At 34.6% G+C, this 26,249-nt stretch overlaps 1 protein-coding gene across 1 annotated transcript in view; it reads left to right on the top strand.

The window, feature by feature from the left end:
- LOC115226199 (probable E3 ubiquitin-protein ligase makorin-1) overlaps positions 1-26,249 on the top strand; it is a 27,630-nt gene continuing 1,381 nt past the window's right edge. The window contains exons 1-6 of the mRNA XM_029797215.2: positions 1-237; positions 7,447-7,575; positions 10,332-10,774; positions 14,008-14,309; positions 15,158-15,366; positions 24,528-24,638. Coding sequence (XP_029653075.1) covers positions 164-237; positions 7,447-7,575; positions 10,332-10,774; positions 14,008-14,309; positions 15,158-15,366; positions 24,528-24,638 — 1,268 coding nt within the window. The 5' untranslated portion in view covers positions 1-163. The remainder of the gene's footprint in view (positions 238-7,446; positions 7,576-10,331; positions 10,775-14,007; positions 14,310-15,157; positions 15,367-24,527; positions 24,639-26,249) is intronic.

Genomic DNA, 26,249 nt, shown 5'->3' with positions numbered 1-26,249 from the left:
ATACATATATATATTTATATATCAAGGGATCCGTATACACGCTCACACACACACACACACACACACACACACGCATATAAATCTACACACAAACTGTGTATGTATGTTTATACACCACCGAGGAGAGGACTAGAGATTCGGACACGGATTAAAAAGTGGCGGGATGGCGAGTGCCGCTGTGGTGGAGAAGAGCTGCGGTGCTGGTGGCGCAGGTTCGAATAAAGCGGTTTTGTGCAAGTAAGTTACACCAATTAAGACTCAGCCCCATCTTCTTGAAGACCTCCCTTAATTCCACCCCTTGAATCTACCACATGTGGTCGATATCTGAGCCATGAAGAAGCCCTCAGGCCTCAAACCTTGCTCCAAGCAGGAAGAAGACCTCTAACGAAGTGCGTTCCAGCTATGGCCATTGTAGCCTACATATATATATATATATATATCTGTTTCCTATATCTAGGACATTATCCATTGCTTCGTGTGTCCTTCCTGTTTTGTAAATGGCTGGGTGTGGTTTCAAGGAGATTCTGTCGATCCTGTTGCTATGTCTTGCAGGCGAAGTGACCTCGTAGGGACCCCAGGTCGGGACATCGGTACTCGTGTATGGGCAAGTTTGTGGCCTCATCTCTCTGTCCCCAGCTCTCTCTGCCCTACCTTATAAGCACGTGTGATGTCTGTATATATGTATATATATGTGTCCTATATGTCTTATGTGTAATGTCTGTCCTCTGTGTTGTAAGCATGGCCTATGTACAAGTTTTTGGTGTATGAGCTGAAAGATCACAGTCCAAAATACCACCTCTGTGTTTGTGTGTCTTGGTATAAGTATGGAGTGTTTTCACTACCTTCCGGTAATATACATCTTTTACATGTTTCAGTCCTTTAACTGCAGCCATACTGGAGCATGCCATCTACCTATCTACCTATCCATCCATCTTTCTATCTATCTATCTGTCTACCTACGTACCTATCTATCTATCTATCTATCTATCTATCTATCTATCTATCTATCTGTCTGCCTATCTATCTATCTATCTACTGATCTATCTATCTATCTATCCATCTACCTAGCTATCTATCCATCTACCTATCTATTTATCTATCTATCTATCTATCTATCTATCTATCTATTTATCTGCCTATCTATCTATCTATCTACTGATCTATCTATCTATCTATCCATCTACCTAGCTATCTATTTATCTATCTATCTATCCATCTACCTATCTATTTATCTATCTATCTATCTATCTATCTATCTATCTATCTATCTATCTATCTATCTATCTATCTATCTATCTACCTATCCATCTATCTATATATTTATCTGTCTATCTATCTATCTATCTACCTATCCATCTATATATATTTATCTGTCTATCTATCCATCTGTCTATCCATCCATCCATCTGTCTGTCTGTTAGTTTGTCTATCTTTCTATCTATCCTGCTATGTATGTATATGTATCAATCTATCTATCTTTATGTGGATTCCCTCGTCTTGAACAACAAAAGGCAGTCCAGTAAAATAAAGCGGTAATCATGTCCTATGGACACGAGTGTGTCCCTTGACGCCTGCAAACCTTTTACCAAATGGAACAAGTCAAGGACTCAATTTGACACTCACACACGTATATATATATATATTCTTTCGAAAGAATGCCTATATATATATATATTATATATATACACATACATATATATTTAAAATGAGGGTGAGGAATTAGATATTAATTTAATTAACATCGATTTCACACCAGTGGTCTAGCATATATAAAAAAAAACTGAAGGTTCAGTAAAATTGTATTATATACGTATTAGAGGGGAAAGCCACTATAGCGGATCTATTTCTAGCATAAGGGTGTCCACATAGTGGTTACCCTCTAATACACACACACACACACATATATATATATATATCAAGGTGGCTATTCACAATTTCAACTAAAAGGCATTAGTACAACGGTCACTTTAGTAACGATTGTACTTATATACCCTTTGCTGCCCTGTGTATGTATGTATATAAATATATACACTCTGTTTATATATATACACACATAATACATCTATGTCGGTGTTATATCTCTCTACACGGATGTATAAAAGGCTGTAACCCTATATATATACGTATTTAGTGATTGTGTATGGTCTGTGTATATACACACATACATACGAGTTCTTCCGTATATATATATATATATAAATCCTTAGCCCGAAGGTCGCGGCCATGCTGGGGCAGCACCGCTGTATATATATATATATATATATATAAATTTACAGATTGATTTCCTGTATGTTTTATACACACCCACGTACGATTTTAGATTTTGTATATATATATATTATATATATATATATATATAATATATATATATATATACATATATAGGTACTACTCGAGAACAGTGGTTCCGGTGCGCGCACTCGCGTAGTCGCGCATCCTCCTTGCTATAGCTAGTCGTGACTAGTCGATCGTACAACGACTACCTAGCAAAGTAAATAAAACACAAAGTGAATAACACAAAAACACAAAGTAAGGATCGACTAGTCATGACTTAGCCAGCGCCATTGCGCGAGTGCGCGCACCGGGACCACTGTATCTCAAGTAGTACCATATATATATATATATATATATATATATATATATATATATATATATATATATATATATATATATATATTTCTTACTGCCCACAAAGGGCTAAACATAGAGGGGACAAACAAGGACAGGCAAAGGGATTAAGTCGATTACATCGACCCCAGTGCATAACTGGTACTTTGCTTATATATGTATGTGTGTGTGTGTGTGTGTGTGTTATTTGCACTGGTTGCTAGTACACTTAAGCACACACACACAATCAGCTGGCCATCCTCATTTCTGTCTAACCGCTTATCATATAAACAGTTGGTTTTAGCCATGACGCAATTACCGACTTCAAAATTCTAGTCTAACCCTTTAGTGTTCAGATCACTCTGTTAACTCTTTCGTTACCAACCTGGCTGAAACCACCTATGGCTCTGTAGTACAAATGTCTTGTTTTCATAAGTTTTGAATTAAAATCTTCCACCAAACCTTAGTCCAATTATGTTCCTAACACTAGCTGAATGATAACTAAGATTTTACTAAATTCTTTGTTATATTTAAAATTAATTGAAGAAACACAGAGCATCTCAGCAGAAGAAATATGGTAACAAAAGGGTTAAGATATATAATAGAGAAACAATTCTTAACCCTTTTGATACCAACCTGGCTGAAACCGCCTCTGGCTCTGTAGTACAAATGTCTTGTTTCCATAAGTTTTGAATTAAAATCTTCCACCAAACCTTTGTCACAATTTATGTTCCTAACACTAGCTTAATGATAACTAAGTTATTTTACTAAATTCTTTGTTATATATAAAATTAATTGAAAGAAACACAGAGCATCTCAGCAGAAGAAATATGGTAACAAAAGGGTTAAGATATATAATAGAGAAACAATTCTTAACCCTTTTGATACCAACCTGGCTGAAACCGCCTCTGGCTCTGTAGTACAAATGTCTTGTTTCCATAAGTTTTGAATTAAAATCTTCCACCAAACCTTAGTCACAATTTATGTTCCTAACACTAGCTGAATGATAACTAAGTTACTTTACTAAATTCTGTGTTGTATTTAAAGTAACTGAAAGAAACACAGAACATCTCAAAATAAATACGGTAATGAAAGGGTTAAATGTAATACTTTTTCACTCAAATTGTTTTGAATTAATCCTGGATCATCTTACAGCTTTGAGGTTTCAATGATGTGATTACTTATTTTTAGAATGGCATTGTAGGTTAGGTGTGAGAGGCTAGACATCGCCAGTTTGAATATAAAACATGTAGAATATATTGGGCCGGATTTGGCCAGTTTAAACAATAAAGGGCTAAACACATTTCCGTTATTTTCCTCCCTGTCCATATAATGTCTGTATGACATAGTCTTTGATGGTCCACCGTGCCTGGTCTGTTCCCCCCCCCCCGGCCCCTCAAATTAAGTGTGTAAATAAATAAGTCCACCCCTGGTGACTAAGTTTTAAGTTTATCAAGATAGGGACCAAAGTTGATGTTGACTAATTTGAGAGTAATGTCGATGAGATTAATGACCAAGGGAGGGGGTCTGGCCATTATGTATGTGTGTGTGTATATGCATGTGTATATATGTGTATATATGTATGTGTGTGTGAGTATATGTGTGTATGTATATACATACATATATATACATATATATCATCATCATCATCGTTTAACGTCCGCTTTCCATGCTGGCATGGGTTGGATGGTTCGACCGCGGTCTGGGAAGCCAGAAGGCTGCACCAGGCTCCAGTCTGATCTGGCAGTGTTTCTACAGCCGGATGCCCTTCCTAACGCCAACCACTCCGTGAGTGTAGTGGGTGCTTTTTACGTGCCACAGGCACAGGTGCCAGACGAGTCTGGCAAACGGCCACGATCGGATGGTGCTTTTTACATGCCACCAGCACGGGGGCCAGGCGAGGCTGGCAACGACCACAATCGGATGGTGCTTTTTACGTGCCACCGGCACGGAGGTCAATTGGGGCGGCACTGACAACGGCCACGTTCGGATGGTTCTCTTACGTGCCACCGGTACTGGTAGTGTGTAAACAAATAAGTCCTCCCCTGGTAACAAAGTTTTAAGTTTATCAAGATAAAGAGCAAAATTGATGTTGAGACACGACTAATTTGAGAGTAATGTCGATGAGATTAATGGCCAAGGGAGGAGTCTGGCCATTATGTATGTTTATGTATGTCTGTGTATATGCGTGTATATATATGTATATATGTGTATATATGAATGTGTGTGTGTGAGTTTATGTATGTATATACATACATATATATACATATATACATGCGTGTATGTGTATATATGTATGTGTGTGTGTATATGCATGTGTATATATGTGTATATATGTATGTGTGTGTGAGTATATGTGTGTATGTATATACATACATATATATATATATATATCATCATCATCGTTTAACATCCGCTTTCCATGCTAGCATTGGTTGGACGATTTTGACTGAGGTCTGGAAAACCAGATGGCTACACCAGGCTCCAATCTTGATCTGGCAGAGTTTCTACAGCTGGATACCCTTCCTAACGCCAACCACTCCGAGAGTGTAGCGGGTGCTTTTTACGTGCCACCGGCATGGGGGCCAGTCAGGTCGCACTGGCAACGACCTCACTTGAATCTTTTTACACGTGCCAGTGAAGCGATGTTGGTAACCATCATGCTCGAATTGCGCCCTTGTACGTGCAACAGGTACGGAAGCCACTTGGCTGCTCTGGCAACGATCACACTCGTATGGTGCTCTTTGCACCCCACTAGCACAGGTATGAGTGCCAGTAAGGTGACGCTGGTTACGATCATACTCGAATAGCCGCTCTGTCAACGATCACACTCATATGGTGCTCTTTGCACTCCACTAGCACAGATGCCAGTCATTGAATTGATTTTGATTTCACTTGCCTCAACAGGTCTTCGCAGGCAGAGTTTAGTGACCAAAGAAGGAAAAGGTACGCTCCTTCATAGGGGCATAGGCCACAGGTTATGGTCTCATTTGGCATGCCGGGTCTTCTTGAGCACGGCATATTTCCAAAAGTCTCGGTCGCTAGTCATTTCCTTGGTGAGGCCTAATGTTCGAAGGTCATGCTTCACCACTTCATCCCAGGTCTTCCTGGGTCTGCCTCTTTCACAGGTTCCCTCATTGTGAGAGCCAAAACCGTAGCCTCCATGTATGCCATGGAAGCCCCCGACATGTTGTCTAACATGTCCATTGAAGTCACCAGCCACAAAGAGAAGGTCCTTGTCATTCGTCAATGCGGTAGTCTGCAAGGTCGACTTTGCCTTTCATCCTTTCAGGGTCAATAAATTAAGTACCAGTTGAATACTGGGGTTGATGTGATTGATTGTCCACCTCTCTACAAAAATACAGGCCTTGTGCCTATACTAGAAAGGATTATTATTATTATTGAGTGAGAGAGCAGTACATGCCATCAAAGAGACACTGAGGTAAAATATACGAAGCCCAGTATACCCATCATGACTACCCGTCTGATAAGGGTACACCAGGCACATGCATCACAACCATATGTGCGCAACATGGTGATCTCGTATCAAGATAAACAGCACATGACCTTGCAGGTGGGGCCCAGTTAGAATTTTCGCAAGGTTGAGTAACCTATCCCACTCAAAAGGTCCCTGAATAAGGGTTGTTTAAGGATGTTGAACGAAACACCCATATTTCCAGAGGTGAATTATTCAAACCCCAAAGAATTCCTCTCAACACATGGCTATGATGCTTCCCCACTACTTCTGCTCGTGATCAGAGATGCACATATCGTCAGCCACTAAGGGACATGCTCAACTGGTTAAGGTCAAACAGCTGACAAGCAAATCTGGGGTATTGAGCAGAATATTTGCTGTAGCCCATCTTTTATACCAAGACAAAACAATGTACATGATAACACTTCCAATCAGTTAAGATCAGAAGCCACGAGAGCCACTGCCTGGTACTGCATCAGGGCATTTATTATTATTATGATTATTATTATTATTATTAAGGTGGTGAGCCTGCAGTCATTAGCGCACCAGATGAAATGCTTTGCGGTATTTCGTCTGTCTCTATGTTCTGAGTTAAAATTCTGTTGAGGTCGACTTTGCCTGTCATCCTTTCGGGGTCGATTGAATAAGTACCAGTTACGCACTGGGGTCGATATAATCGACTTAATCCGTCTGTCTGTCCTTGTTTGTCCCCTCTGTGTTTAGCCCCTTGTGGGTAGTAATGAAATAGGTATTTTGCTCACTTCTACATTCTGCCGAGTTTGACTTTACCTTTCATCCTTTTGGGGTGTCGATAAAATAAATACCAGTTGTACACTGGGGTCAATGTAATTGACTTAACCCGTTCCCCAAAATTGCTGCACTTACTCTTACTCTTTTACTTGTTTCAGTCATTTGACTGTGGCCATGCTGGCGCACCGCCTTTAATCGAGCAACTCAACCCCGGGACTTATTCTTTGTAAGCCCAGTACTTATTCTATTGGTTCTCTTTTGCTGAACCGATAAGTGACAGGGACGTAAACACACCAGCATCGGTTGTCAAGCAATGCTAGGGGGACAAACACAGACACACAAACACACACACATATATATATATATACATATATATGACAGGCTTTTTTCAGTTTCCGTCTACCAGATCCACACACAAGGCATTGGTCGGCCCGGGGCTATAGTAGAAGACACTTGCCCAAGGTGCCATGCAGTGGGACTGAACCCGGAACAATGTGGTTGGTAAGCAAGCTACTTACCACACAGCCACTCCTATGCCACTTGTCCCGAAATTTGAAACCATTATCATCATCATCACCATCACCATCATCATTATTATTATTATTATTTTTCAGATATTACATAAATGGTGTTTGTCGAGATGGTAAGACGTGCCGCTACTCGCATGACCAGGAAACAACACCGCCGGATATGGTGTGCCGTTATTATCTCCAGGGCTGCTGTTCATATGGACCCATGTGCCGGTAAATTATATTTGTTGTCATCGTCATCATCATCATCATCAGCATCATCGTTTAATGTCCGTTTTCCATGCTAGCACCACCTTCAAGAATTTTTTATTGTATCAACCAACCCAAGTACTTTCTTTTTTTTTAAAAAAAAATCCTGGTACTTATTCTGTTGGCCTCTGTACGAAACTGCTAAGCTATGGGGACATAAACAAACCAACACCAGCTGACAAACACACACACACATAGAAATGTGTGTCGTCATCATCGTTTAACGTCCACCTTCCATGCTAGCATGGGTTGGACGGTTCAACTGGGGCCTGGGAAGCCAGGAGGCTGCACCAGGCACCAATCTGATCTGGCAGTGTTTCTACAGCTGGATGCCCTTCCTAAGGCCAACCACTCCGTGAGTGTAGTGGGTGCTTTTTATGTGCCACTTGCACAGGTGCCAGACGAGGCTGGCAAACGGCCACGATCGGACGGTGCTTTCTATGTGCCACCTGCGCGGGGGGCCTGACGAGGCTGGCAAACGGCCACGATCAGACGGTGCTTTTTATGTGCCACCTGCGCGGGGGGCCTGACGAGGCTGGCAAACGGCCACGATCAGACGGTGCTTTTTATGTGCCACCTGCGCGGGGGGCCAGACGAGGCTGGCAAACGGCCACGATCGGATGGTGCTTTTTATGTGCCACCTGCGCGGGGGGCCAGGCGAGGCTGGCAACGGCCACAATCTGATGGTGCTTTTTGTGTGCCACCTGCACGGGTACCAGAGGAGGCTGGCAAACGGCCGCGATCGGATGGTGGTTTTTACGTATCACCGGCACAGAGGCCAGTCGGGGCAGCGCTGGCAACTGCCACGTTTGGATGGTTCTCTTACGTGCCATTGTAGTAATTGTTTAGCCCGGGGTCAACCTTGATCCGGTAGACCTATGATCAAAGCTGATTCAACTGTGATTATTTTGTCTTTTATTCAGGCCTAAAGTATTTGGGACTTCATTTATTATCTGATGTAGTCTTGTTTTGCCTCTGGTCGGACCTGATCCAGTAGGCCTGTGGTTAAAGACAGTCTAGCTGTGGTGTAATGTATCTAGGACTACAGTATCTGATGTGTGCTTCCTTGTTTAGCCCCAGGTCAATCCTGATCCAGCAAACTTAGGATCAGAAGCGTGCCATATGTGACCATCCTGTCTTATTCAGAAATAATATATCTAGGGGTATGTTGTCTATGCCCATCCTTGTTTTGCCCCTGGTTAGCCCTGACCCAGCTGCAGCAGTTCTGATCTGGCAGACCTGGGATCAAAGATCTTCCAGCTGTGACCATCCTCTCTTTTATTCAGGCATAGTGTATCTAGGACTACATTATCTAATGTGTCCTTCCTTGTTGTTTAGCCCCAGGTCAGTCCTGATCTGGTAGACCTAAGATGAAAGATCTTCCAGCTGTGACCATCCCGTCTTTTATTCAGGCATAGTGTATCTAGGACTACATTATCTAATGTGTCCTTCCTTGTTGTTTAGCCCCAGGTCAGTCCTGATCCAGACAGACCTATGATCAAAGATGTTCCAGCTGTGACCATCCTGTCTTTTATTCAGGCATAGTGTACCTAGGACTACATTATCTAATGTGTCCTTCCTTGTTGTTTAACCCCAGGTCAGTCCTGATCCAGACACACCTATGATCAAAGATGTTCCAGCTGTGACCATCCTGTCTTTTATTCAGGCATAGTGTATCTAGGACTACATTATCTAATGTGTCCTTCCTTGTTGTTTAACCCCAGGTCAGTCCTGATCCAGACACACCTATGATCAAAGATGTTCCAGCTGTGACCATCCTGTCTTTTATTCAGGCATAGTGTATCTAGGACTACATTATCTAATGTGTCCTTCCTTGTTGTTTAGCCCCAGGTCAGTCCTGATCCAGACAGACCTATGATCAAAGATGTTCCAGCTGTGACCATCCTGTCTTTTATTCAGGCATAGTGTACCTAGGACTACATTATCTAATGTGTCCTTCCTTGTTGTTTAACCCCAGGTCAGTCCTGATCCAGACACACCTATGATCAAAGATGTTCCAGCTGTGACCATCCTGTCTTTTATTCAGGCATAGTGTATCTAGGACTACATTATCTAATGTGTCCTTCCTTGTTGTTTAACCCCAGGTCAGTCCTGATCCAGACACACCTATGATCAAAGATGTTCCAGCTGTGACCATCCTGTCTTTTATTCAGGCATAGTGTACCTAGGACTACATTATCTAATGTGTCCTTCCTTGTTGTTTAGCCCCAGGTCAGTCCTGATCCAGACAGACCTATGATCAAATATGTTCCAGCTGTGACCATCCTGTCTTTGATTCAGGCATAGTGTACCTAGGACTACATTATCTAATGTGTCCTTCCTTGTTGTTTAGCCCCAGGTCAGTCCTGATCCAGACAGACCTATGATCAAATATGTTCCAGCTGTGACCATCCTGTCTTTGATTCAGGCATAGTGTACCTAGGACTACATTATCTAATGTGTCCTTCCTTGTTGTTTAGCCCCAGGTCAGTCCTGATCCAGACAGACCTATGATCAAAGATGTTCCAGCTGTGACCATCCTGTCTTTTATTCAGGCATAGTGTACCTAGGACTACATTATTTTATGTGCTCTTCCTTGTTGCATTCTGGATCAGCCCTGACATCCAGCAGACCTGTAATCCAACATGCTCCAGCCATGACCATCCTGTCTTTTATTCAGACATAATGTATTATTTTTGTTTTCTTTTTTTCTTTTGTAGGTATGACCATGTGAAACCCAAGGGGGACAACTCAACAGTATCTCGACCAATCTCTGCACAATCCCAGACCCTTATAAAGACCCCAACCACTTTGAAGCAGTGTGTCGGCCTTGCCCCTCCTCCTCCTCCTTCACTGCTACCATCTTCCCCTGCCACACTCCCCTCAATGCCACACCACAACACACAGAATGGTTTCTGTCGGACAGTGAAGCCGTCGTCCATCACGACGGACATCGACTGGGACCTCGACCTCCTGGGCCACAACTCTGCGGACATCGCTTCCGCCGATGCCAACGCCTCGTCTTTCCCCGCGTCGCGGCCATGGAGCACGGCTCCGTCGACGAGCGATAAAGTGATACTGAGGGGTGGCCGCATCAAGACGAAAGCAGACTGGGCGAAGGACTCGCAGGAATTTGTGCCACGGAAACCCATCGCTGCTCCAAGTAAGATGAAAGAAGAAGAAGAAGAAGAAAGAGGGCGAGAGAGAGGAAACATTGAAAATCATTTGCTTTCTGTCTCTGTCTCTCTCTTCTCTCTTTTTCCTTTTTGTGTTATGTCTATCTCTATATACATACATACACATACACTCACACATACACAAGATATAATTTATTGTACATGTAGGGATAAAACTACATATAAATTTAATAATAATTGTGTGTGTATATATATATATATATATTATATTTTGTGAAATTTGGTTTAGTATTTCTAAATTGAATTTTTCCCTGTAAGTTTGGAATAATATTCCCCAATATTATTATTATGTATATATATACATACATACATATATATATATATATATATATATATATATATATATATATATATATATATATAAAAGATATATACACACACACCCACACACACACACATATATATATATAGCTACTACACGCATTTTTTTCTCTCCTTGTTTTTTTCTGTATATCTTTGTCGAAGAGCGTAGGCTCGAAATGTAAAAGACTTTTTCTATTCCTGATCACTATACTAATACATTTGTTTGTTTGTACTCCACCTGCCTTCGTCTTTTGTTTATTTTCATAAACTTTCCCTTTATATATATATACACATACATATATATATACATACATATATATATATGTATGTGTGTATATGTTTGTGTGTCTGTGTTTGTCCTCCCACCATTGCTTGACAACTGATATTGTTGTGTTTACATACCCGTAACTTAGTTGTTTGGCAAAAGGGACCAATATAATAAGTACTAGGCTTACAAAGAATAAGCCCTGGGGTTGAATTGTTCGACCAAAGGCGGTGCTCCAGCATAGCCACAGTCAAATGACTGAAACAAGTAAAAAGAAAAATAATAGAACACACACACACACACACACACACACAACACACACACACACACACACAACACACACACACACACACACAAAGCAAAACTTGGAAAAACCAAACAAAATTTGAAAATGGTTTTATTGTACATGGAAGAGTCCAAATATAGCAAAACTATTTATTCATAAGTTATTATTTCCCAACAAAAGAGATTCCACTCAATGTGTCTACCATTATTTTCTATCAGAAATTGGATTTGGCGTTTGAAAGCTCCACGAGGTCTTTATAATAAAACTAGCGGTATCGCCCGGCATTGCTCGGGTTTGTAAGGGAAATAACTATATTAGCATTTTTAGAGAGTTATAGCCAAAGACTAGCAAAAAAATGCATCAAAAATGGGAAAAAAATGATGGTAAATTTTTTTTTAAATCGTTGACTCATCGTAGACATTTTTAGAGAGTTACTTCCCTTATATAATAGCGAAAAAATGCATTAAAATGGAAAAAAATGATGGTAATTTTTTTTTTAAATCGTTGACTCGTCGTAGACATTTTTAGAGAGTTACTTCCCTTATATAATAGCGAAAAAATGCAGTAAAAATGGAAAAAAATTATGGTAAATTTTTTTTTAAATCGTAGACTCATTGTAGATGCACGCTAATACCTAGAAGGGCTCGGTATGAATCACGACTATAAGATACCCGGTTTTGGTTAAACTGCACCGCAAAATGTGGGAGTAGTTAGGAATCTAAATCGTAGGAGACAGACACAGAACTTGACTTTTATATATAAAGATGTTCAGACAAATTTGGCCCATTCTTCTTCAAAACCTGCTTCAGGTGTTCAGTGCTAGGATGAGGAATTCTTTTGGTAGACTGCTCTGAAGTGACCCAAATAGTCTGGTGGATTCAAATCTTGCTCATGATCAGAGATGGACATCTTGTCAGCCACTAAGGGACATAAAATCTCAATTGCTTAAGGTCAAGAAACTGACAAACAAATCTGTGGTATTGAGCAGAATATTTGCTATAACGTTATTTATGCTTCAGCAACTCTGTGCTGAATCTGTCTGAAATGTAATGGAAAATTGGTCAATTTCAAAACATTGATGTTCAGGTCAGAAAAGCAAAGTTTGAAGGGAATAGTAGTCATTTCCTTTGATTTCTAGACAGAAGCAAATAGGAAATAACACTTACTGACCAAAGACAACAAGCAAACCTGTGGCATTGGACAGAATATTTGTTATAACAGTGAGCAGCCGTATTTCGTCTGCCGTTACGTTCTGAGTTCAAATGCCGCCAAGGTCGACTTTGCCTTTCATCCTTTCGGGGTCGATAAATAAAGTACCAGTTTCGCATTGGGGTCAATGTAATCGACTTAATCCCTTTGTCTGTCCATGTTTGTCCCCTCTATGTTTAGCCCCTTGTGGGCAGTAAAGAAATATATTTGTTATAACGATATTTCTGCTTCAGCAACTCAGCAATGAATCTGTCTGAAGTGTAATGGGAAATAGGTCAGTTTGAGAACATTGATGTCCGGGTGATAGAAGCAAAGTTTAAAGAGAATAGCAGTCTATTTTAAGTACTCTTTTATTGTCTAGTTTAACCCTTCCATTACTGTATTTATTTTGAGATGCTCTGTATTTCTTTCAATTAATTTTAAATATAACAAAGAATTTAGTAAAATAACTTAGTTATCATTCAGCTAGTGTTAGGAACATAAATTGTGACTAAGGTTTGGTGGAAGATTTTAATTCAAAACTTAAGAAAACAAGACATTTGTACTCAGAGCCAGAGGTGGTTTCAGCCAGGTTGGTATCAAAAGGGTTAAGAATTGTTTCTCTATTATATATCTTAACCCTTTTGTTACCATATTTCTTCTGCTGAGATGCTCTGTGTTTCTTTCAATTAATTTTAAATATAACAAAGAATTTAGTAAAATAACTTGGTTATCATTAAGCTAGTGTTAGGAACATAAATTGTGACTAAGGTTTGGTGGAAGATTTTAATTCAGAACTTATGAAAACAAGACATTTGTACTCAGAGCCAGAGGTGGTTTCAGCCAGGTTGGTATCAAAAGGGTTAAGAATTGATTCTCTATTATATATTTTAACCCTTTTGTTACCATATTTCTGTTGAGATGCTCTGTGTTTCTTTCAATTAATTTTAAATATAACAAAGAATTTAGTAAAATAACTTAGTTATCATTTTAAGCTAGTGTTAGGAACATAAATTGTGACTAAGGTTTGGTGGAAGATTTTAATTCAAAACTTATGTAAACAAGACATCTGTACTACAGAGCCAGGGGCAGTTTCAGGCGGGTTAGTATCAAAAGGGTTAAACACTTTCAACTTATGTTTCCTCTGTCTGTTATAGGTCTAACTTACGCACAAGCACTCAGTGCGGAAGCGGATGGCACTTTGGCCATGCCACCCCAGCCGTTTGATCCTGGCTCCTCGGAAACCACCGACCACGGAGACTGCGCTGCCCCGGAGTATACCCCCAAGTTCGACTACCCTGATCCGATCTACCAGGAGAAGGTGTTGTGCCCTTATCTCGAGCACGGTGCATGCCCCGACATGGAAAACTGTTGCTATTTACATGGTGACCTCTGTGAGATGTGTGGCGCCAATGTGTTGCATCCGACCAACATGGAACTGCGGAAGGAGCATGAGACGGTGAGTTGTGACAAGCATGCCTGGGTTTTATTTTTGCTTTTTTTGTGAGATATTGTAGGGCAGCAGTTGGATTCGTATGGACCCATTTAGTTCCTATTTTACTTGGATGGACCCTCATAGCCATTTCATACTTAAAAAACATCCACTCACAAGGCTTTGGTTGACCCGCGGTGAGCTGGCAGAAACGTTAGCATGCCGGGAGAAATGCGTAGCTGTATTTCGTCTGCCGCTACGTTCTGAGTTCAAATTCCGCCGAGGTCGACTTTGCCTTTCATCCTTTCGGGGTCGATAAATTAAGTACCAGTTACGCACTGGGGTCGATATAATCGACTTAATCCGTTTGTCTGTCCTTGTTTGTCCCCTCTGTGTTTAGCCCCTTGTGGGTAGTAAAGAAATAGGTATTTCGTCTGCCGCTATGTTCTGAGTTCAAATTCCGCCGAGGTCGACTTTGCCTTTCATCCTTTTGGGGTCGATTAAATAAGTACCAGTTACGCACTGGGGTCGATGTAATCGATTTAATCCCTTTGTCTGTCCTTGTTTGTCCCCTCTGTGTTTAGCCCCTTGTGGGTAGTAAAGAAATAGGTTGAACCAAGGCTATAGTAGAAAACACTTGCTCAAGGTGCCACGCAGTGGGAATGAACCCGGAACCATGTGGTTGGTAAGCAAGCTACTTACCACACACCCACTCCTGCGCCTATTTTCTTTATTTTCCTTTTTGCCCCTCCCCACCCTCCCACACAACTCTGCCTCTATTTATCCCTTTGTCCCCCCTGCCTCTGAATCGGACCCTCTTTACCACCACCACAACCACCACCACCACCGTCATTCTTGTCGCCGTGTTTTTCCAGGAGTGTATGCGACGACTGGAGGAGAACATGGAGTACTCGTTTCTGATGGCCGGCAGCAAAAGCAAGGAATGTACGATCTGCATGGAGACAGTCTTGGACAAGAAACCTCCCGACAACCGTTTCGGCCTCCTCCCTAATTGTAATCACACCTTCTGTCTGTCCTGTATACGGAAGTGGAGATCCTCTACGCTGGATAAAGATGTTATTAGGTAAGATTTAAGATTTCTAACCCTCCAGGGGCTTTTCTTCCCCCCCCCTTTTTTTTTTCTGTGTTTCTTTTAATCCCTTTAAGATTCGGATTACTCTGTCAAATGTAATCCTTAGTTATTTTTGTCTGGTTCCCACAGCATCAAGTACCGAAAATGAACTTTCGGTACTTAAAATCTTCCATTTTAAAGGGTTACAGAATTAACACAGGTTATAGGAATATAAACCTTCTTCCACGAAAAGATAGCTTAAACTGTGCTCTAAATGGAGGTGTAGTGAAATCCTATTTTAGGGACTCAACCATGTTCTAAAATAAGTCGAAAGGTAAGCTACTATAAATTGGCATGAACTTTCTGGATATCCCAGCCAAGCTGCAGCAATTTTTGTCTGGTTCTCAAAGCATCAAGTGCCGAAAATGAAATTTCTTATCTTCCATTTTAAGGGGTTACAGAATTAACACAGGTTATAGGAACATAAACCTTCTTCCGTGAAAAGATATCTTAAACTGTGTTCTAAATGGAGGTAAGCTGCTATAAATTGGCACTAACTTTCCGGACATCCCAGCTGAACTCCAGCAATTTTTGTCTGGTTCTCAAAGCATCAAGTGCCGAAAATGAACTTTCTTATCTTCCGTTTTAAAGGGTTACAGAATTAACACAGGTTATAGGAACATAAACCTTCTTCCACGAAAATATAGCTTAAACTGTGCTCTAAATGGAGGTGTAGTCAAATCCTATTTTAGGGACTCAACCATGTTCTAAAATAAGTCGAAAGGTAAGCTACCATAAATCGGCACAAACTTTCCGGACAACCTAATAAAAATAAGAAATAAGTGGAAATCCGAAGGAGCAATATCTGGTGAATATGGAGGGTGGGGTAACACATTCCAGCTGAGCTGCAGCAATTTTTGTCTGGTTCCCAAAGCATCAAGTGCCGAAAATGAACTTTCTTATCTTCCATTTTAAAGGGTTACAGAATTAACACAGGTTATAGGAACATAAACCTTCTTCCACGAAAAGATAGCTTAAACTGTGCTCTAAATGGAGGTGTAGTGAAATCCTATTTTAGGGACTCAATCATGTTCTAAAATAAGTTGAAAGGTAAGCTACTATAAATTGGCACGAACTTTCCAGACAACCCAGTATATATATATACCGGAGTAAACACATAAATGTGAAACAAGGTGGAAAAAAGAGTACTCAAATACCAGTGGTAGAGTAATATGCTTTATTTAAAGCAGCAGAAAATTCAACAAAACCTGTTACTCTGAGTTTCCCGTTGCCGTTCATCGGACAGATTTTTCTAGCAAAAACTGTCCGATGAACGGCAACGGAAAACTCAGAGTAACAGGTTTTGTTGAAGCAAAAACTGTCTGATGAACGGCAACGGAAAACTCAGAGTAACAGGTTTTGTTGAAGCAAAAACTGACTGATGAACGGCAACGGGAAACTCAGAATAACAGGTTTTGTTGAATTTTCTGCTGCTTTAAATAAAGTATATATATATATATATATATTTATTAATAATAATAAAGGGTGAAATTAATTAATTTAGAAATAATCATTAATTTCACCAAGTAGAGTTCGGCATGTAAAAGCCCCATTCAAGGAAGGTTTAAGTAATACTAAGTAATTAAGTGTTTAGCAACGATTTGCCTCAAGGCAAATCGTTGCCAAACTCTTAATTACTTAGTATATATATATAGAGAGAGAGAGTGAGAGGGAGATATGATGCAGAGTTGCCTCCCCTGCATTGTCGGATCGACATTTTTAGTTCAACGTATAATTATTTTTTCTTTCAACGTTTTGGGACTATATTTCTGTTGATATATGCTGCCCCTGTTTCCATTAATTAAAAAAAATAATATAGAAATTAGTTAAGTAACTGAATCGTTATTGAAATGGTGTTTGAAACATTAATTAATATTTCTGCGACGATTTGAGAAGCTGTGATGAGCGACAATTCTGCAATTAATAATAATAAAATAATAATATAATAATGATAATAATAGTAATAATAAAAAAAAATAGTAATAATAATAATAAAAATAATAGTAATAATAATAAAAATAATAGTAATAAAAATAATAATAGTAATAATAATAAAAATAAAATTAATAATAAAATAATGATAATAAAAATAATAATAGTAATAATAATAAAAATAATAAAATAATAATAATAAAAATAATAATAGTAATAATAGAAATAATAATAATAATAAAAATAATAAAAATAATAATAGTAATAATAATAAAAATAATAAAATAACAATAATAATAATAATAATAGTAATAGAAATAATAATAATAAAAATAATAATATTAATAATAATAATAAAATAATAATAATAAAAATAATAATAGTAAAAATAATAGTAAAAATAAAAATAATAATAGTAATAATAAAAATAAAAATAATAATAATAGTAATAATAAAAATAAAAATAATAAAAATAAAAATAATAATAAAATAATAATAAAATAATAATAGTAATAATAAAAATAAAAATAATGATAAAATAATAATAAAAATAATAGTAATAATAAAAATAATAATAGTAATAATAATAATAAAAATAATAATAAAATAATAATAAAAATAATAGTAATAATAAAATAATAATAGTAATAATAATAATAAAAGAATAATAAAAATAAAAATAATAATAAAATAATAATAAAATAATAATAGTAATAATAAAAATAAAAATAATGATAAAATAATAATAAAAATAATAGTAATAATAAAAATAATAATAGTAATAATAATAATAAAAATAATAATAAAATAATAATAAAAATAATAGTAATAATAAAAATAATAATAGTAATAATAATAATAAAAGAATAATAATAAAAATAAAAAATATAAAAATAATACTAAAAATAATAATAGTAATAATAATAAAATAATTATAAAAAGAATAATAGTAATAATAAAAATTAAAATAATAATAAAAATAATAATAATAGTAATAATAATAATAATAAAAAATAATAATAATAGAATTTTATAAGTTTAAAGTGTATTGACTAAAGAAAATAGTGTAATATTGGGGCATATATATATACATGCATACATATTCGCACTCATATACACACGTGTGGGTGTGTGTATATTCTTATGACAGTGTCAAACCTAGTCATTCATCTTCTGGCTCCACCTCATTGTTTCTCATGGGAGCAGTTGTAGCCGGAAGACAACTTTTACTACGAGAAGATACCATTGTTATCTTATTTCACTTTCCTAGTACCACCACAATGGTTGTGAGACTTGTTCAAGGTCTCTCTCTTGTCCACTCCTTGTGGGCCATTGTGCAGATGTTGGCTTTTGTGTTCTATTCAAATGGTTGCTTAAGCAATATTTGGGATGGAAATGTGGTGTTTGGGGAGTGGGGTATCTTTAACTTGTTTCCGTCATTAGACTGTGGCCATGCTGGAGCACCACCTTGAGGAATTTCATTTGAATTAAACTGACCCTTGTCTTTATTTTTTTCTCGAGTCTGGCATTTATTTTGTTGGTCATTTTAGCTGAACTGCTAAGTTACGGAACCATGTGGCTGTGAAGCAAGTTTCTTATTTCTTTATTGCCCACAAGGGGCTAAACATAGAAGGGACAAACAAGGACAGACAAAGGGATTAAGTCGATTAAATCAACACCAGTGCATAACTGGTACTTAATTTATCTACCCCGAAAGGATGAAAGGCAAAGTCGACCTCGGCGGAGTTTGAACTCAGAACGTAACGGCAGATAAAATACCTATTTCTTTATTGCCCACAAGGGGCTTAAACATAGAAGGGACAAACAACGACAGACAAACGGATTTAGTCGATTATATCGACCCCAGTGCATAACTGGTACTTAATTCATCGACCCTGAAAGGATGAAAAACAAAGTCGACCTCGGCGGAGTTTGAACTCAGAACGTAACGGCAGACGAAATACCTATTTCTTTACTACCCACAAGGGGCTAAACACAGAGGGGAGAAACAAGGACAGACATAGGTATTAGGTCGATTACATCGACCCCAGTGCATAACTGGTACTTAATTTATCGACCCCGAAAGGATGAAAGGCAAAGTCGACCAGACGAAATACCACTAAGCATTTCGCCCGCCTTGTTGACATTACCACATAGCCACTCCTATGCCTATATATATATATATATATATATATATATATATATATATATATATATATACACACACACATATATATATACACGTGATCTCTTGAGCACCACCAGCAAAAATATTTTTTTCCTCTGTCTTCCCTTCTTGGGATCTTTCCTTCTCCTTGTTTCCGACGAAGAGCTCCGCTCGAAACGTCAAACCCTCCTCCTTCCCTTCTTTCCTGAGCGTCCAATAATACTTTAATTGTTCCACGTCCTCGTGTTGCTGTGTTTTTTCTCTTTTTTTCTGTGTTTTCTTGTTTGGATTAACTTTATATATATATATATATATTATAAATAATTTATGCATATATATATATATATATTATAAATAATTTATGCATATATATATATATATTATAAATAATTATGCATATAATATATATATATATTATAAATAATTTATGCATATATATATATATATTATAAATAATTTATGCATATATATATATATATTATAAATAATTTATGCATATATATATATATATATTATAAATAATTTATGCATATATATATATATATTATAAATAATTTATGCATATATATATATATATTATAAATAATTTATGCATATATATATATATATTATAAATAATTTATGCATATATATATATATATTATAAATAATTTATGCATATATATATTATATTATAAATAATTTATGCATATATAATATATATATAAATAATTTATGCATATATATATATATATTATAAATAATTTATGCATATATATAATATATTAAAAAATTATGCATATATATATAATATTATAAATATTTATGCATATATATATATATATATTATAAATAATTTATGCATATATATATATATATATTATAAATAATTTATGCATATATATATTATAAATAATTTATGCATATATATATATATTATAAATAATTTATGCATATATATATATATATATTATAAATAATTTATGCATATATATATATATATTATAAATAATTTATGCATATATATATTATATATTATAAATAATTATGCATATATATTATATATTATAAATAATTTATGCATATATATATATAATTATAAATAATTTATGCATATATATATATATATATTATAAATAATTTATGCATATATATATATATATATTATAAATAATTATGCATATATATATATATTATAAATAATTTATGCATATATATATATATATTATAAAATAATTTATGCATATATATATATATATTATATAAAATAATTTATGCATATATATATATATATTATAAATAATTTATGCATATATATATATATATTATAAATAATTTATGCATATATAATATATATATTATAAATAATTTATGCATATATATATATATTATATATTATAAATAATTTATGCATATATATATATTATAAATAATTTATGCATATATAATATATATTATAAATAATTTATGCATATATATATATATATTATAAATAATTTATGCATATAATATATATATTATAAATAATTTATGCATATATATATTATATTATAAATAATTTATGCTATATATATATATATATAATAATTTATGCATATAATATATATTATAAATAATTTATGCATATATATATATATATTATAAATAATATGCATTATATATATTATATATAAATAATTTATGCATATATATATATATTATAAATAATTTATGCATATATATTATATATATTATAAATAATTATGCATATATATATATTATTATAAATAATTTATGCATATATATATATAAATTATAAATAATTTATGCATATATATATATATTATAAAATAATTATGCATATATATATATATATTATAAATAATTTATGCATATATATATATATATTATAAATAATTTATGCATATATATATATATATTATAAATAATTTATGCATATATAATATATATTATAAATAATTTATGCATATATAATTATATATTATAAATAATTTATGCATATATATATATATATAAATAATTTATGCATATATATATATTATAAATAATTTATGCATATATATATATATATTATAAATAATTTATGCATATATATATATATTATAAATAATTTATGCATATATATATATATATATATTATAATAATTTATGCATATATATATATATATATTATAAATAATTTATGCATATATATATATATATATTATAAATATTTATGCATATATATATATATATTATAAATAATTTATGCATATATATATATATATTATAAATAATTTATGCATAATATATATATATATTATAAATAATTTATGCATATATATATTATAAATAATTTATGCATATATATATAATATTATAAATAATTTATGCATATTATATATATATTATAAATAATTATGCATATATTATATATATATATTATAAATAATTTATGCATATATATATATATATTATAAATAATTTATGCATATATATATATATATTATAAATAATTTATGCATATATATATATATTATAAATAATTTATGCATATATATATATATATATTATAAATAATTTATGCATATATATATATTATAAAATAATTTATGCATATATATATATATATATTATAAATAATTTATGCATATATATATTATAAATAATTTATGCATATATATATATATATTATAAATAATTTATGCATATATATATATATATATTATAAATAATTTATGCATATATATATATATATTATAAATAATTATGCATATATATATATATATTATAAATAATTATGCATATATATATATATATTATAAATAATTTATGCATATATATATATATATATTATAAATAATTTATGCATATATATATATTATAAATAATTTATGCATATATATATATATATTATAAATAATTTATGCATATATATATATATATATATTATAAATAATTTATGCATATATATATATATTATAAATAATTTATGCATATATAATATATTATAAATAATTTATGCATATATATATATATATATTATAAATAATTATGCATATATATATATATTATAAATAATTTATGCATATATATATATATATATTATAAATAATTTATGCATATATATATATATATTATAAATAATTTATGCATATATATATATATATATATAAATAATTTATGCATATATATATATATATTATAAATAATTTATGCATATATATATATATATATTATAAATAATTTATGCATATATATATATTATAAATAATTTATGCATATATATATATATATTATAAATAATTTATGCATATATATATATATATATTATAAATAATTTATGCATATATATATATATATTATAAATAATTTATGCATATATATATATATATATTATAAATAATTTATGCATATTATATATATATTATAAATATTTATGCATATATATATATATATATTATAAATAATTATGCATATATATATATATAAATAATTTATGCATATATATATATATTATAAATATTTATGCATATATATATATATTATTATAAATAATTTATGCATATATATATATATATTATAAATAATTTATGCATATATATATATATATTATAAATAATTTATGCATATATATATATATATTATAAATAATTTATGCATATATATATATATTATAAATAATTTATGCATATATATATATATATATTATAAATAATTTATGCATATATATATATTATAAATAATTTATGCATATATATATATATATTATAAATATTTATGCATATATATATATATATTATAAATAATTATGCATATATATATATATATTATAAATAATTTATGCATATATATATATATATTATAAATAATTTATGCATATATAATATATATTATAAATAATTTATGCATATATATATATATATATTATAAATAATTTATGCATATATTATATATATATTATAAATAATTTATGCATATATAATATATATATATATATATATATATACATATATACGACGGGCTTCTTTAAGTTTCCGTCTACCAAATCTACTCACAAGGCTTTAATCAGCCCGAGGCTGTAGTAGAAGACACTTGCCCAAGATGCCACGCAGTGGGACTGAACCCGGAACCATGTGGTTGGTAAACAAGCTACTTACCACACAGCCACTCCTGCGCCTATATACTATAACCTCATTCTAAAAATAAACAATCACACCATTGAAAGGATGCATGATTAATTCAAGACAAATCATCATCATCGTTTAACGTCCGTTTTCCATGCTAGCATGGGTTGGACGGTTCGACTGGGGTCTGGGAAGCCAGGAGGCTGCACCAGGCTCAGGTCTTATCTGGCATTGTTTCTACAACTTGATGCCCTTCCTAACGCCAACCACTCCGTGAGTGTAGTGGGTGCTTTTTACGTGCCACCCGCACAGGTGCCAAACGAGGCTGGCAAACAGCCATAATCGGATGGTGCTTTTTATGTGCTACCGGCACGGAAGCCAGTCGAGGCGGCGCTGGCATCGGCCACTATTCGTATGGTGCTTTTTACATGCCACCGGCACGGAAGCCAGTCGAGGCGGCGCTGGCATCGGCCACTATTCGGATGGTGCATTTTACATGCCACCGGCACGGAAGCCAGTCGAGATGGCACTGGCATCGGCCACTATTCGGATGGTGCTTTGTACATGCCACCGGCACGGAAGCCAGTCGAGGCGGCTTTGGCATCGGCCACGATTCGGATGGTGCTTTTTACGTGCCACCGACACGGAAGCCAGTCGAGGCAGCGCTGGCATCGGCCACGATTCGGATGGTGCTTTTTATGTGCCACGGGCACGGAAGCCAGTCGAGGCGGTGCTGGCAGCGGCCACGATTCGGATAGTGATTTTACGTACCACCAGTCCACTTGTTAAATAATCGTTACATTTGATGGGGTGATCTCTGTGCTAAACGGTTAAATCTCCATTGATCAGTTAACGAATGGATTTGTTTTTTTAATTTTTGTAACCTTTTTTGCTTTTTTTTTTTTCTCTGTCTCTTTTTTGTATTATAGGAGCTGTCCCCAGTGCCGTATATCATCAAATTTCGTGACCCCCAGTAATGTGTGGGTGGAAGACAAAGAGCAGAAAGATAAAATTATAAATGACTACAAAGAAAAAATGAGGTAAGAAAGACAAGTGTTGTGTGTGTGGTGTGGTGTGGTGCTGTGTGGGTGGATGGGAGGGAGGAGTGTGTGTGTGGGGTGGGGTGGTTGGGTGCGGTGGAGTATGACTGGTGGGCTTGAAAGGAAGGTGTGTGGTGCGGTATGGTGGGTTATGGTGAGTGGGTGCGCTGGGGTATGTTGGGTAGGTGTAGAGGGGGTATGGTGGGTGGGTGCCGTGGGTTATGGTGGGTGGGTGTGGTGAGGGTATGGTAGGTGGGTGTAGTGGGGGTATGGTAGGCGTGTGGTGGGTGGGTGCGGTGAGGGTATGGTAGGTGGGTGTGAAAGAACTGTGGTGGGTGTGTCATTGTGTGTCATGTCATGGAATGAACCAGAGAGAGAGAGATTTTGTATGGGAGAGAGATAAATGGTGTTAGGAACATAAATTGTGACTAAGGTTTGGTGGAAGATTTTAATTCAAAACTTATGAAAACAAGACATTTGTACTCAGAGCCAGAAATGGTTTTGGCCGGGTTAGTAACAAAAGGGTTAAGAATTGTTTCTCTATTATATATTTTAACCCTTTTGTTACCATATTTCTGTTGAGATGCTCCGTATTTCTTTCAATTAATTTTAAATATAACAAAGAATTTAGTAAAATAACTTAGTTATCATTAAGCTAGTGTTAGGAACATAATTGTGATTAAGGTTTGGTGGAAGATTTTAATTCAGAACTTATGAAAACAAGACATTTGTACTACAGAGCCAGAAGTGGTTTCAGCCAGGTTGGTATCAAAAGGGTTAAGAATTATTTCTCTATTATATATCTTAACCCTTTTGTTACCATATATTTCTGTTGAGATGCTCTGTGTTTCTTTCAATTAATTTTAAATATAACAAAGAATTTAATAAAATAACTTAGTTATCATTTAGCTAGTGTTAGGAACATAAATTGTGACAAAGGTTTGGTGGAAGATTTTAATTCAAAACATAAATTGTTAAGTTAATTTTTTGGCTCAAAAAGCAAAAAGCAAGGCCATGTAGGGGGACATGGAGTTATGTACAGGGTGGTGTTCATGTAAAAAGTTCAGGCCATTTGTGGTCAAGGGAGACTTTGAACCGAGCGGTCGTCGGCATCTTCACTATCTCGTCCGACAGCTTATCCCACGGATCCGCAACCCGGACGGAGAAAGCCCCTCTCCTTCGATTGAGATGAAGACTAAGGTTTGGTGGAAGATTTTAATTCAAAGCTTATGAAAACAAGACATTTGTACTCAGAGCCAGAGGTGGTTTTGGCCGGGTTGGGACTCTTAAACTGGGAGCTGTGTTAGGGTCGGTCACTCTGTCAATCACCATGTCTTTGTCCCTTTCTCTCTCTGTCTCATCAAGTCTCTTATACTCCTGTATTCATTCACTCACACTCATTTACTTACACTCTCACTCAATCTCACACACTCACTCTCACATTCATTCACTGACACTCATTCACTTTCACTCTCACTCACACTCAATCTCACACACTCACATTCACTCCTGCATTCATTCTCAGACACTCACACTCACTTAACTCTCACTCACTGTCACACTCACTTAACTCACTGTCACTCTTTCACACTCACATTCACTCCTACATTC

Source organism: Octopus sinensis, linkage group LG29 (assembly GCF_006345805.1).
Source record: "Octopus sinensis linkage group LG29, ASM634580v1, whole genome shotgun sequence".
NCBI lineage: Eukaryota > Metazoa > Mollusca > Cephalopoda > Octopoda > Octopodidae > Octopus > Octopus sinensis.
This window is presented reverse-complemented; position numbering and strand designations above follow the sequence as displayed.